The sequence below is a fragment of the Parambassis ranga genome, chromosome 15 (assembly GCF_900634625.1).
Source record: "Parambassis ranga chromosome 15, fParRan2.1, whole genome shotgun sequence".
NCBI lineage: Eukaryota > Metazoa > Chordata > Actinopteri > Ambassidae > Parambassis > Parambassis ranga.
In genome coordinates, this window is record NC_041035.1 from 20,908,768 (window position 1) to 20,924,160 (window position 15,393).

Consider the following 15,393-nt stretch of genomic DNA (forward strand, 5'->3'; position numbering starts at 1 on the left):
TCTTCTTCTCCTCTCTCTCCTTCATCCTCTCTGTCCTGTCTCCCTCCTCTTCTCCTTCAGGTTCAGGGGTCTCTGTGAAGAGACAGTTCTGATTGTAAACAGCTGTATGAATAAAACTGAAATGAATAATAACAACACAGCGTCATTTAACCAGCTCCTTTCAGTCTTTTATTTTTGTTTCTAATAAAACATGAAAACACACACACACACACACACACACACTACCTTTTTTCCTTCATCTGTGTGTGTGTGTGTGTGTGCGCGCGCGCGTGTGTGCACCGTCTATCTCCGCCCAGCGGAGGCGCGCGCAGGCAGGCGGTGAACCCTCTGCTCGCGGCGGCGTCAGGCGGCCTCTGATTGGCCAGTTCGCAGTTTGGGGCCGGTGACGGAGGGGAATTCCCCCGCCAGAAGACTCCGACACACACACACACACACACACACAAAAACACACACTCCTCTGCCCGCTGTCAGTCATTCAGCGCGAGCTTCTTCAGCAGACGGTAACCTGTGACGGTGCGGAGAGAGCGCGAGCGCGTGCATCATGGACGGTGAGTACTTTATCGATAATAACACGCGCGTCAGGAACAGCTGGTTTAACTGTCAGAGGACTTCCTGACAGTTTAACCCTTTAAAACACTGTGATGATGATGATGATGATGATGATGTGTGTGTGTGTCCGCTGCTCATGGTGTGTGTGTTCTCTGCATCCATACGTGTGTGTGTGTGTACACACTCTTCACATGTGTGCTCCCCCTCCTCAGCTCTGATGACCTCCATGCTGGCGGACGACCCGCACCTGAGTGAGTCCTCCTCTGAACGCTGTCCCTTCGCTTCCTCTTTTTCTTCCTCTTCTGTCCTGTTTGTGCGCAGGGCGGCTGTGCGCATGCGCCGCCGCCACGGCTTCTTCACACTCAGTGGAGCTGCCATTGTGTAATAAAAGGTCGCTTTCAGTTCTGCCTCTGATGAACAAAAAGAGGAAGGCAGGACCGGGCAGAGCCGCTTTTTAAAAATCATTCCAGAAATGTAACTCGACTTGTTTCACAGCGGCCTGCGTCTGCACACACACATCCTGTCGTACAGTGGAAACACACGCACACATTTGTGTGTTTGTTTGTTTTGTATGTGTGTGTTCGGACGTCTGGGTGCAGGTGTCATTAGACTCTCAGACCGGGAAATAAAAGCAGCGTACACCTGCTCTGACACGTCTGAGATAACCGAGAACGAGCAGCCACCTCTGTGACTGAGAAACTGCAGTTCCTCCGGTGTCCACTGGAGGCTGGCTCCGAGAGGGAGGCGGGCCCCACAGACAGAGAGCCACAAGATCCTGTGACCTGGAAACCTGTTAGCATGTTAGCTCCTCCTGTCCCCTCAGTGTGTTCTTAATGTTAGCATGTTAGCTCCTCCTGTCCCCTCAGTGTGTGTTGAATGTTAGCATGTTAGCTCCTCCTGTCCCCTCAGTGTGTGTTGAATGTTAGCATGTTAGCTCCTCCTGTCCCCTCAGTGTGTGTTGAATGTTAGCATGTTAGCTCCTCCTGTCCCCTCAGTGTGTGTTGAATGTTAGCATGTTAGCTCCTCCTGTCCCCTCAGTGTGTGTTGAATGTTAGCATGTTAGCTCCTCCTGTCCCCTCAGTGTGTGTTGAATGTTAGCATGTTAGCTCCTCCTGTCCCCTCAGTGTGTGTTGTTGTTGGTCAGATGTGTGAAATAGGACAAACAATGTCATTTATACTGTAAGAGAGATCAGAGTGGTAACCTTGGTGACGGAGTTAGTAGGGGTGTAAGAAAAAATCGATTCTGTGAGATAACGCGATATTTTCTTGGGGATACTGGAATCGATTTAAGTTGTGGCCAAATCGATTTTTTGATAAATTATTTATGAGCAAACATTAATTTCAGCGCCTTACTTTTGTGGTGCACACGGTCTCTTTAAGCAGCTCTGCTTTAAGCCACCACGTGATAGTCAGTCAGCTTATTGCGTAGCTTTTAGGGGAACCTGCTAAACAAACCATGCAAAGATTCTTTATTTTCTGTAATATTCAAATGTCGATAACTCCCACAATGCATCATGCTTGGATGTTTTTTTAGCATTAGCGAATGCTAACCTTGCTAGTTAGAAGTGTAATTACCCACTAGTGTCAGACGTTGTGACTTGTAAATGTTCGTTATAACGCCTCTTCTTAGCATGTTAGCTGATGCTACACTTTAGCCGTACTAACCGTTTGGTTCAGATTTAGGATCAGATTTAGGATCAGATTCCTGATCGGCTCTTTGTCTCCTCAGTGGCCCAGCCGGAGATCCAGATCTTCGAGCAGCCCAAACAGAGGGGGATGCGCTTCAGGTACAAGTGTGAGGGCCGCTCTGCCGGGAGCATCCCCGGCGAGAAGAGCTCCGACAACAACAGGACGTATCCCAGCGTGCAGGTGAGAACTGCCGAGGGCTCCAGATGTGCCCCCCCCCCCCCCCCACAGAGCACATCTGGAAGTGTCAACATCTGCCCCACAGATCCTCAACTACTGCGGGAAGGGAAAGGTGCGCGTCTACCTGGTGACCAAGAGCGAGCCGTACCGACCGCATCCGCACGACCTGGTGGGGAAGGACTGCAAGGACGGATTCTACGAGGCCGAGTTCGGGCCAGACCGCAGAGTGATTGCGTGAGTCCACACACACACACACACACACACACACTGCAGTGGTTTCTTAGAGTAGCTATCGCCCCGGTCTCAGTCTTAATCAGCCACACGCCACAGCTCCATCCATCTGTTCTGACGGTTTCGGAAGCTGACGACTCTAAATCGATGACCTCTCAGATACACACACACACACACACACACACACACACACACACACACACACACACACACACACGGCATATTTGTCTGTGACGAGGATGGTAATATGGGAATTCCCCAAGTGACATCACCCATACATGCTGTGTGTTAGAGAGAAAACAAAGTGTGTGTGTGAGAGTGTGAATGAGTCAGTATCTTTTGGTTTGTGTCATTTACAAATGTGTAGTAAATTCACATTGATCGTAAATAAACAGAAGAGAGTTGATCAGGATCCATGTGTTAACCTGGGACCCTCAGCTGAGCGGTGGCCCCGTGTGCGGCAGCAGTGTCTCATGCTGTTGTTGTCGACACAGTTTCCAGAACCTGGGCATCCAGTGTGTGAGGAGGAGGGAGGTGAAGGACGCCATCGTGCAGAGGATGACCAGAGGCATTAACCCCTTCAATGGTGAGTGTTGACATCAGCTGGGCCGGTCACACAGAGAGCAACCGAGCAAAAGTGTTTCAGGATTTAAGTGGTTTCATAAACGTCTTCTATCATTTGTTAAACAGCTGATAAATACGAGCTGATCGCCTCATCGGTGGGTAAACACACACTGATGTGTCCTGCTGCTGCTTTTCCTGCTGTTGCTGTTCAAACCGCTTCAAAACAATTCACGAGAACTGTTTTCAAACGTCGGTCGACCCAGTTCTCAGGCAGCAGAGCGTTTTCCTAACACCCAGACCAAAACCCGCGCTCTCACTGCCGAGCTACAGCGACGGCGTTTCCTCTGCGTGCTTTCACTCTGCGGTCCTACGAGCAGGCAGACAGACAGAGAGACAGGCAGGCAGAGAGACAGGGAGACAGGCAGAGAGACAGGCAGGCAGGCAGAGAGACAGAGAGACAGGCAGAGAGACAGAGAGACAGGCAGACAGGCAGAGAGACAGACAGGCAGACAGAGAGACAGAGAGAGAGACAGGCAGGCAGAGAGGCAGACAGAGAGACAGACAGGCAGACAGAGAGACAGAGAGAGAGACAGGCAGACACAGAGACAGGCAGACAGAGAGACAGACAGGCAGACAGAGAGACAGAGAGAGAGACAGGCAGACAGAGAGACAGACAGACAGACAGGCAGACAGAGAGACAGACAGGGAGACAGACAGGGAGACAGGCAGGCAGCAGCGGCCGTTCTCATGTACAAACAGGCGTTGAGCTACTTCCTCATTCTTGGTCACAGTTGCTCAATTCAGCAGAGCTCAGGACGCCACGTGAGAGCTGGGAATGCAGGATTCATTGAAGGGGGGGGGAGGGGGCCGCAGCGAGGGGCTTCCCCAGCTCACAGGCGTGATGACGGCGGCGGGCTGAGGGCGCTGCACAGGTCTCACGGGAGGAGGGAGGATCCAGGTGCTGTGGCTGATTTGAATGAGCTGCAGTGAGCAGCAGGACGAGCTGTATGTGTGTGTTTGGTGTCTCTCAGAGGACCCCCACAGACCCTGTGACTCGTGGACCTGACCCTGTGACTCGTCTTTAAACGTGTGCATCGCCACAGTCGGGCTGCAGCGGGCCGCTGGTTGTCTTGTTCTTTTCTCATGGCTCAGACCGTTTCTACTTCTGCTGTGAAACTCAGCTGCTTCCTGTGATGAGGGGAGATAAGTCAGACCACCACCCACCACCACCCACCACCAATGCACCTTTACACATACTGAACATGGTGACTGCAGCGGACTGAGTCTGTCTCTGGTCTGTGATGCTTCAGACAGACGTCTGAGGCCCCTCCCCTGTGCTGCAGGTGGAGGTGCTGGTGGTGCTGATGCAGGAGTGTCTGGCTGTGACGCAGTAATCTGTGCCTGACTTCCTCCTGCTGTGGTCCTGTGGTGGGACACCTGGCAAATGTCTGCTCGGTCTCACAGGGTAGAACTCAGCTGCAGGTCACAGCTGGCAGTGATTTAACCCTTACATTCAGCCGGCACACCTTTTCTTGAAGATACTTTATTTGTGTGTGAGCTGCAGCTTCCATCACTCCACAGCCCCTCGTGTCAGTGTCTCACTGGAAGGTTGAGATATCTCACAGCGTTCTTCATGTCTCCGTAGAAAAAAACCTTCAGTCAGACCGAGGGTCTGGAGAAAAGAAAGAATTGTCAGACTTTGAACTTTCTGATGGTCCCTGAATGCATCATGAGTTGAGTTGAGACATTTCATCAAAGAGCTTCATTCAAGATGTCCGAGTTAAAGATGGACTCGATGTGAGCAGCAGTCACATGACCTGAGTTCAACCTGATTGTTTTGTGTGTGTGTGTCTTTGTGTGAGTGTGTGTGTGTGTGTGTGCACAGCGCAGCAGGACCTGTGTTGAACATGGAGGCCGCTCTGCAGCTCTCCTCTCTCGTGTGAATGTGGTGACGCTGTGAGTCATGCAGTGGAGAAGCTTTCTGTGGTCTTGGCACCTGCCTCCCCTTCACCGTCACTCTCACACTCTGCTCCTACACTCAGCCCCCTCAGGACTCAGAGCCCTCAGCTCTGGATGCTTCATGACTCTGACCCCAGTTTCTTTCCATCACACACACACACACACCGCTGCTTGTACCTGCACCTGTCCGTCCAGCTTGGTTCAGCCACCAGCACAGCATGTTCCATTCATGTTTGCTCTGACAGTTCCGTCTTCACCGCTCCCTCCGTCAGTTTCTCCACTCTGTGTGTGTGTGTGTGTGTGTAGGTGTGCGTACACGCAAACCTACAAACCTACAAACCTACAAACATGATGACCCAACAGAAACATGAAGCGGAGCGGAGCTGCTGCACAGCGCTGTCATGGACCCCTCAGCCTGTACTACAGCAGCAGAGCATGTTAGTCTGTGCTGAAGGTGCAACACACGGTGTGTGTGTGCTCCCTTCAGTTATGATACAATGATCACGTTCTCTGGTTTGAATTACGCAGAGCAGCAGCTTCACATGACGCATCTGCTGGTTGTTTTTTTTCCACTTCACGTCTGATGATCTGGATCTGACCTGGATCCGATCTGACCTGGATCTGGATCCAATCTGGATCTGGATCTGACCTGGATCTGGATCCGATCTGGATCTGATCTGGATCCGGATCTGGATCTGGATTCGATCTGGATCTGGATCTGGATCTGACCTGGATCTGGATCTGGATCTGGATCCGATCTCCACACAGATGTGATGTGAAATGCTTCTCATACATCAGAGACCTGAGCTCTGAGTGGAGCCTGTCCTGTTAGCTTAGCATACAGAGGAGAGGCTGGACAAACATTTCTGGAGGCGTTGATGTGTTTTAATCTTCTTTTGCTGACATTGAATGTTGACACAGCGTTAGCATCACAAGCGTTAGCTAGCTCGGATGGTTGATGTTCTAAACTGCTCAAACCAGACGGGCTTATCTCTGATATTCTGGTGCTTCTCAGCCGTGAACGTGAACAGCGCGGCATCAAGCTGTGACTGTAAGAAGTTTGTTGTTTCCTCCATTTCTTTATGCTAAGCTAAGCTAAGTATCATGTAGCTCCAAAATGAGTTGAACTCATGGGGGGAAGAGGTTCATGTTGATCCCAGACATCACACAGCTGTCAGGGCGAACACATGGACAGACATGTTTGCGGTTGTTGCTGGTTCCACAGCGGTGGACTCTGACTGAACCGGATCCAGACAGAGCAGACACAGACTGGATGTTTGCTGCCAGCAGCACATGCAGAGGCAGGGCTGGGGACAGCCTGCTCGCTGCCTGCACTGAGCATGTGCAGTAAGCCCCGGGGGTTCCCTGCGTGTCATGTCGGAGCCTCTGTCTTTCTGCTGAGTGTTATTTACATTTTATTAGTCTGCGCTGTTCGTGGCTACACTTTCAAATGGCAGTGTGTGTCACACACTCGCGTCACTGTGGTCACTCATACACTCCCATCTCTGGCTCCTGTGTCGTGCATTCGCTCACACAGTTCTTTCCACTCTGAGGGCGACGTCACAGAGAGTCGCCGTGGTGACAGGTTGTAGGCGTGGACGGCCTGGCGTGTGTGAAAGACAGAAATTGAGAGACAGAGGAAGAGAAAATGGGCGGATGTGAAAGCGTGTGGGCGTCTCAGTAAAAGCTCTCCCTGCTAGGTGTGTGTGTGTGTGTGTGTGTGTGTGTGTGTGTGTGTGTGTGTTGCTTCTGACGGTGTTTGACGTGTGATGTGGGTGTCGAATGAGGACTGAATGTTTGACGTCTTTATGTAGATCCAAAGGTGAAGCAGCCTACACATGTGATACAAGCACATCTGTATCTGTCCAGGACATCACACGTGGAGTTCACACTTCACAATAAAAGCCTTTCATGCTGCATCTGGTGGACTCGAGCTGCAGCTCACACTAAAACTGCTACTTCTGCATTTTCAACATGCGGCGAGCAGGGCGGTGCAGAGCTGCTGGTCCCCGGCAGGGACAGCTGCTGGAGGCTCTGTCTGCAGCGTCCACAAACATCTGACAGGACAGCTTTGGTCCACACAGGGACAGAGGAGAGCTGGATCCAGATCCATGACCCCCAAAAGAAACAGGAAGACACAACCAAACAGACTTGGTCCATCTTTGCAGCAGCGGTGTCAATATCTGAAATGTCTTAGCCAATTAGAAATCAGTAGACCTGGTGACGGCCATTTGGTCCATAAAAAGAAGTTCACAGTGTGTGTGTGTGTGTGTGTGTGTCTCAGTGCCACGGGAGCAGCTGCTGCAGACGGAGGAGTACGACTTGAACGTGGTCCGTCTGTGCATCCAGGTCTTCCTGCAGGACGAGAACGGCCAGTACACCCGCCCGCTCAACCCCATCATCACCAACCCCATCTACGACAACAGTAAGCGCACACACACACACACACACACACACTCTGACGTCAGTGGCTGCCTGCGATCAGGTGCCAGGTTGAGTACATACACTGTGTTTGCAGACAGTGTGTACCAGCATCTGTTGTAAGTCTGTGTACGTGTGTCCTGTGTAGTCTCTGTTTCTAGTGTCACAACTAATGAACTAGTTCACACACACACACACACACACACACAGAAAAGGGAAGTACTTTATGCACACCAGCCCTCGAACTGCACCGTTGCCATGGAGCACTTCCTCTTCTGGCAGCAGGCATGTGACATGTGACTCAGCCCGCTGCGGCCCCAGCTGTGGCCTCTGTGTGTGTGACTCTCATGGTTTCTGTGCCGCCAGGGGCCCCGAACACGGCAGAGCTGAGGATCTGTCGGGTCAACAAGAACAGTGGAAGCGTCAAAGGAGGAGATGAGATCTTCCTGCTGTGTGATAAAGTACAGAAAGGTACGTGCCCGCTCTCCTGTGTGTGACCTTTGACCTTCAGATCTGACCTCATGAGTTCTGATTTTAACCCGCTGTGCGTCTGTTTTCTGTCCGCTCACCTTCATCCATCCCATCAGTCCATGCCGCTTGTTGTTTAGTCCGCCTCTTTGCATGCTGACTCAGTCTCCTGTCATCCCACCGCCCCTCTTCTCCTCTCAGATGACATTGAGGTGCGGTTCTTCTCGGCCGACGGCTGGGAGGCCAAAGGCTCCTTCTCTCAGGCGGACGTTCATCGCCAGGTGGCCATCGTGTTCAAGACTCCGCCCTACTACAACACCTCCATCACAGAGTCCATCACCGTGCAGATGCAGCTGCGCCGACCCTCCGACCAGGAAGTCAGCGAACCCATGGACTTCAGATACCTGCCAGACGACAAAGGTGAGCGGACCTGATGGCCGGGTGTGGACCAGCAGAACCGAGGCGGGCTCGGCTGTTTGTGCTTCTGTTGTGACGTCAGTTCATCTTCTTCATCGAGGGCAGACACCCCGAACACTTGTGATCATATGACCCTACTGGTGTCAGCTGATGGGTTTCAGTCCAGGGCAGGGTTACACTGCACCACCATGGCGCCCATTGAAATAACCAATTAGTCAATACCCGTCAAGAATCCAGCTAGGTCACAGCTCGCCTCCTCTTCCTCGTTCTGTTGATCAGAATGATGATGATGATGATGATGGTGATGATGATGGTGATGGTGATGATGATGATGATGATGACACCTTTCTGCTCTTGGCTGAGTTCTCAGACTCATACGGACCTTCTGTGTTTTAGATCCTTATGGCTACAATGAGAAGAAGCGCCGCAGGGAGCACCTGATGAAGATCTCCGGGTTGTCAGGTGAGAGAAGGCTGACGTGGTCACACGTGTCCACCATGGTGTTCAGTGTGTGTAGTAACACAGGTCTGTCTTTAGGGGGTCCTTTTGCCGGTCTGACCATGAACAGGCCGAAGGCGGTCCCACAGAGCACCATGGGTCACATGAGGAAAGGTAACCCAGCAGGGATCACACTCAGAGCCGCATCGGGCCGCCTGCTGCCGCCACACTAACGTTCCACCATGTTTTACAGATGTCAGCAACATGTACCTGAGGCAGACCGCCGCCATGATGCCGCCACAACCTGCTGTGTACAACCAGACCTACCAGCCTGCGTCCCAGAACATAATCACTGCTAACTTACAGCTCGGCCAGCAGTGGGTGAGTCCCAGCCCGGCGCCATCCATGGACACCGTCACCATAAACCAGACGGGCGCCATGAGCAGTCTGCCGCGCCCCAACAGCAGCCGACAGCCGGGCCGTGGATCCACGTACCCCCACAGCAGCTGTGAGAACAACGCCCTCCCCCAGCTCTCCATCCGGGACCTGCAGTGCCTGGATCCAGGTCCTCAGGCGGCCGTGATGAGCCAGCCGGAGTCCCAGCCGCTCTACCACCAGCAGCAGCAGCAGCATCACAGAGAGGAGCTCGCCTCTGACACTCAGGGCCAGGGCCTCCAGAACATGTGGTCCAGCTTCAGCAGCATCAACGCCATGCAGAGCACCTTTAACGGAGCAGTACCTGGAGGTGGAGGGGGGTCACAGGGCCTTGGCTCCTTCGCCCTCCTGGATGATGGGGATTTCCTGAAGGACCTGGTGACGGGCGGCTCCACCTTCCAGCTGAAGCAGGAGCCACAGATCACAGAGAGCCACGCCTCCCACATGCAGTCGCCGAGGGAGAGTCAGGGAAACACGTACACCAACCTGCTTCCTCGCCCTATGAGCAACGGCACCATCATGGATCCGATGAGGCAAGATGGCGGCGGAGGAGGCGGCGGCATCATCGCCTCACGCCTCACACACCCGCAGAATCCGTACGCCAACAACGGAATGAACTCGGAAAACCACTTTGCTACTGTGGACGACTGGATGAAAGCGTCTCGACAAAGTAACTGAAAGGAGCTGTCTTTAACCCTTTAGAGCCACATTCAGCTTCAGTCGTGCAGCCCTGTGAGGTGTCTTCACCGGGGGGGGGGGGCGGACGTTTTGGCAGCTAGTTGGATCCGCTGTCCGAGCCATTCTACACAGACGCTGCCTGCTGCAGTTCACATAGAGGGCGCTCTGGAGTTAGACCTCTGTGACTCACACTGCTTCTAGACTAAAAGCTCATGTTTTATTTTCGATGGGGACAGGAGGTCCTCCCGCCATGGCGGTCCTCACCCATATATATATATATATATATATATATATATATATATATATATATATATATATATATATATATCTCTAGGGGCTCTGCTGCTGCTGGCTGCTCTGTCCAATCAGAGCGGAGGATGCTGTGACGCGGCTCATGGAGCCAGTGTACGTGTACTGTATTTTCCGGACTATAGGTGGCATACCCAGCCAAAGGACGGAACAAAGTGCGACTTATAGTCCGGAATATACGGTAGTTACAGAGTTATATGTTTATACATTTGAGTTGTAAATAATCTATAAATAAATAAATAAATCGTCACATGGCAGAATTTTTAACCCGTTCATTCTGGACTGTCTCCAGAGCGCCCCCTATGGAACAGCAGTGGGACTTCTCTCCCTTTTAAACACAAACATTCACCCGGCACCTCGGCTGGTTCTTAACAAACATGGAGACAACCCATTAATGTCCCGGTCGCCATGGCAGCAGGCGTGTCCCTGACCTGCAGACCTGTGTGTGGCTTCAGGTTGTAATAAAAAAAAGTGCAGTTGAGTCTTTAGAGGTTTGAATGTACGTTCTGTCTCTAATTCAGGTGAAGTGTATGATACATGTTTTTTTAAGGGGTGGGGGGGGTGGATTGAAAAACAAAGGGTTAAAAAAAAACCTGCTTACCATGATGAGTTTGTTGTGACTTCTCTGTGTGGTTGATGTTTTTTTGGAGCGCTCTGTACGTTCATGTTAGGTTGAGAGTGAAAGCCGTGCTGACGCTCAGTGACCAGCAGGGTTCTGAAACTTCCACTGAGGAAGTGGGAGGAGGCACGTCCAGCGGCGTCTTCCTCGTAATGACTATGTCATAGCAGTGATCACATGTCTTACCCAGAGTTCTCAGAGACGTCTCGCACACACAGGCGTGTGTTTTTATTGACGGCGTCTGTGCGCCTCCTGGGCTTTCTTACTTGATTTACGCTTCCAGAAGCATCCTGGGTTTAAATGAAAGTTTATATTTTGATGACTTAATTTGAAGATTTGTTCTTTTTTCTACAAGATCAGCACTTAATAAAGAAGTCTGCTCTGCAGCTGTGGTCCTGTCCTCTTCTTTCTTGGCTGATTTCTGAAGTTTTTTTTACTTTATTCGATGTGACTTATTCTTTATAGATAAAGTGTACGTTTCCTCCAAACTTTATTGATAATTCACACACTCACAGTGAAAATTGACTTTATACTTTAACAGCTGTAGATGACTGAACACATGGTGCATTCAGGAACCGCTGGAGATTTCCTGCTGTTCTCTTGGGCCCCGTTCACACTGGAGAAAGTCATTCCAGCTAGAGTAGGATTGAGTCCAGACAGCCTTTAAGCTGGATGCGTTCAGACCTATTTTCAAATCTGGCTAGCACACAGTTGTGTCCGCACTCAATCCGGCTTCATCCAGCGTGTTTGCTGTCCTCCAAACCACTAGGTGGCGCCTCGTAATATGGCTAATAATGTGGCTAGCCAGATTCGCTAGCCACATTTGAGCCAATTGGATTGGCTCAAATGTGGCTCAGGTGTGAACGCAAATGTGGCCACCTCTGGTAGGTGGATCTAGCCGGATTGAAATCAAACTGGATACAGCTGGATTCGAGGTGTTCACACTCAGAAAAAAAACATCTGGATACATCTGGATGCGGCCCTAATCCCGCTTTAGCCAGATTTATTTCCCCAGTGTGAACGGGGTATTGGTCACATTTAGAACTGACCTGTTGCTTCATGAAGGACGAGTGCTGCTGAGCAGTGGATGCACAGTGTTTATCATGTGTTCAGTAACGGCTCAGGGTTTATCCTGGTTTCTAGGTTTTAAAGTCATGTCTGGCTTCAAACATGATGATATGATGAGATGTTTTGTGAGTGTTGACTCGGCAGCTCTCTGGTAAACTTCCTCTAACTCATTGCCGTGATGTAGCTCACTGGAAATCTTTCGGTTTTTGCTCGTGTCAGATTTCACCACATTAGCTGCTTGATCATCTGGCTGCTGGTTGTCACGGCAACAGATAAAACGAGAGAATCGTGATGTCATCGCCTCACATCATGTGGAGACAGTTCTGACAGCAGCAATAAAATATCACCTCATGGTCATCCTGCCGCACCGCCTCTAAACTGACCATAGGGGCGTGAGCTCAGGTCTGTCTGTCTGTCTGTCTGTCTGTCTGTCTCTGTCTCTCTGTCTGTCTGTCTGTCTGTCTGTGTCTCTCTGTCTGTCTGTCTGTCTGTCTGTCTGTCTGTCTGCCTGTCTGCCTGTCTGTCTGTCTCATGTCCAGGCTGCTAGCATGCTGACAGGAAGCTGCTGACAGAAGCAGGGGGGGTGTGTTCCTGTGGCAGCGTCACACAGTGTGTTTACATCACACGGCTGCTGGGAGCCGACAGATCATCGCTCTGATTCTAATCTGCTTTCTTGAAAACCTTGTCTCAGGGCCAGCAGGTACTTTCACCTCCTGGAGCGTCATCACTGCCGAGGCCAGGATGTGCTGCAGTGGAGCTGTCGCATGCGCTGGGAGAGGAGGCGCTGCAGCTTCCTTCCTGTCAGGCTGCGAGGAACCACAGTGAACCCTGGTCTGACCTCAGAGCGCCCGGGACGTTGGACTGAATAAATTAAGGAATGTTTTTGTCCAAAAATGTTTAAATATCTGCTGCTGTTTCAGTCTGAATGTATTTCACTTCTTCTGTACTTTAGTTCAATGAACATGACTTTTACATTTTATATAAAGTTTTATATAAAGTTGCAAAGTAAAAACAAAGCAATGAGAATGGACAGTGTGTCCATGATGTGTCTTCTCACGGGCGTTGAGACATCTGAACTGTTGTAATTTCCTTCATGACGTCCAGTTTAGAAGCAACATCACAGCTTCTCTCTCCCTCTCTCTCTCTCTCTCTCCCTCTCCCTCTCTCTCTCTCTCTCCGTCTCTGTCTCTCTCTCTCTCTCTCTCTCTCTCTCTCTCTTTCAGGTTTGGTTCTGAGTCGATCAATTACATCGTTTATTAATAATGAAGCCTTTGATGACATCACAGAAGGAGACAGACTGAACATGAAGCCACGTGAACCCGGGCCGTGTTGAACAGGATGTCCTCAGCTGTGACGCTCTGTGAGGAAACACTGTGTGTTGTGTTGATGCTGTGTGTGTGTGTGTGTGTGTGTGTGTGTGTCTGGTCGTCACCACGCCGTGTCTCTTTCAGTGTTTCCTCACCGTGTGCTGGAAGAGGCCAGTCGGACTTGTTTAGCCACCTGTTTTCAGGAATGCCCCTCCTCTGCTGCTCTTCCTCCTCCTCCTCCTCCTCCTCCTTCAGACCCACTCCTGAATGAAGGAGTGTTGTCTTTACTGAACTACCCAGAGGTCACTGCAGGTCACGGCTGCCCTCACACAGCGGTGTGATGTCACTGATGTGTCTTTTTTCTGCTTGAATGCTGTGGTGTCGCTCTGTGTTTCCAGTGTGTGAGGACAGGTGAGCTCCACACACACACACACACACACACACACACACACACACACACACTCCTCCTCACACATCAGATGAGCCGAGTCGTCTCGGTGAGACATGGAGGCAGTAATTAGCTCGCACACTCTCACTCTCTGATCCCACACTTCCTGCCGCTCGGTGTAATTACAGGTATCCAGCCTGATGTGTGGCAGCGGCGGCTCCTCGTGCAAGACCGGACTCATGCTTCAGAGCAGGGGAAACCCACGAGCTCTGCGGGCGTTGGACCGCTAGCGGCGCCTGTGTGGCCTCAGCTTCACTTAAGCTAATTTACCGACTTTAAAAATGTTTCTGTGTAAATACATCACACTGTAAGAGCAGCACACTGTGCTAAAAGCTAACTAGCTTAGCTTAAACCTTCCACACACATGTAGGCTGGACTGTCGGAGTTAACCCTGTGATATTAGCACTGAAAACATCAATGCATGCTACGTCTTAAACATGGTTTTGACTCTGTGTGGAGACCCCAGTCATCCCCGTCTTGTCTTATCTTAGTCCTCCAAAGTCCTGTCAGTCCAAATATGGGCACAGAGGCGGAGCTTCGATGTAGCATAAGCAGTCCGTCAGGTTATCTGTGCATCGCTCATTTACATGAATGTGTGGACATTTTAAAAGAAGTCTAAAGGGACTGGCTCATTTTTCGGACCCGCCCTCAAGTGGACGTTAAAGGAACTGCAGCTTAGGTTTTCTGACCTCACAGCGTCACAGCATGAAACATGTCATCTCATCTGACTCAGCAATAAACCATCCCGAAATACAGAGAAATATTTCTGTATGTTCCAGTTTCTGCTCTTAGTTCCACTTTCTGTTAAAAAAATATAATACTGGCACACACACACACAGAGAGAGAGAGAGCTTCCTCCTTCCCCTGTGTGTGTGTGTGTGTTGTATGTAGAAAGTACCACTGTCACATTCAGGCCACTCCAGCGTGCTGCCCAGCAAAAAACACAGCAGGAAGGCTGGAAGTTCAGCGAGCGAAGGAATCTGGCAGCAGCAGCTCTGAACTCTGAGGAACAGAGAGAGAGGCAGGTGGAGGAGAGGCAGGTGGAGGAGAGGCAGGCAGAGGCTCAGAGGCAGGCGGAGGCTCAGAGGCAGGCAGAGGCAGGCAGAGGCTCAGAGGCCGGTGGAGGAGAGGCAGGCGGAGGCTCAGAGGCAGGCGGAGGCTCAGAGGCAGGCGGAGGCTCAGAGGCCGGTGGAGGAGAGGCCGGCGGAGGCTCAGAGGAAGGCGGAGGCTCAGAGGCCAGCGGAGGAGAGGCCGGCGGAGGCTCAGAGGCAGGCGGAGGAGAGGCGGTCGGATTCTCGGGGGCAGCTCAGGGATTCTCTGAACTGCCAAACCTCCAACAGTGGAACATACGGGGGAGTTTGTGGCCTGGCCGAAGTGTGTCAGAGCGTTTGGCCTCATTAATCTGCACAGCTGCTTCTTTACATTCTTATCACATCCAACGCTTCATCAATAACTTGCTGTGGTCTGTTCTGAAGCATGTTGAGTAATGTGGTTCTTAAATATGACCCAAAAAAACCAAACGTCCACAAACGCGTGTGGTGAAGGTCGATGACAGATCACCTGCTGCACCTCAGCTTCACACACTTCTACCTTTTACATGTAATATTCAATCATCT

General features: G+C 51.2%; 1 protein-coding gene across 2 annotated transcripts; it reads left to right on the top strand.

The window, feature by feature from the left end:
• The first annotated feature begins 391 nt into the window (after positions 1 to 391).
• On the top strand, positions 392 to 10,310 carry rel (v-rel avian reticuloendotheliosis viral oncogene homolog). Of its 2 annotated transcripts, XM_028422802.1 has the most exons (11): positions 392 to 548; positions 762 to 800; positions 2,279 to 2,418; positions 2,501 to 2,649; positions 3,141 to 3,232; positions 7,454 to 7,594; positions 7,957 to 8,061; positions 8,260 to 8,478; positions 8,872 to 8,937; positions 9,013 to 9,087; positions 9,167 to 10,310. In XM_028422802.1, exons 1-11 carry the CDS (start codon positions 542 to 544, stop codon positions 10,024 to 10,026), a joined length of 1,893 nt encoding a protein of 630 aa, XP_028278603.1. In that variant the 5' UTR covers positions 392 to 541; the 3' UTR covers positions 10,027 to 10,310. The 2 variants fall into 2 exon arrangements, with proteins under 2 accessions (XP_028278603.1, XP_028278604.1); XM_028422803.1 differs by lacking the exon at positions 762 to 800 and having other exon boundaries at positions 396 to 548.
• The last annotated feature ends 5,083 nt before the right edge of the window (positions 10,311 to 15,393 follow it).

Coding starts and splice junctions, on each gene's coding strand:
- rel (XM_028422802.1), top strand. Junction 7,595..7,956: donor CAACCCCATCTACGACAACA/GTAAGCGCACAC, acceptor CTGTGCCGCCAG/GGGCCCCGAACACGGCAGAG. Junction 8,938..9,012: donor GAAGATCTCCGGGTTGTCAG/GTGAGAGAAGGC, acceptor GTCTGTCTTTAG/GGGGTCCTTTTGCCGGTCTG.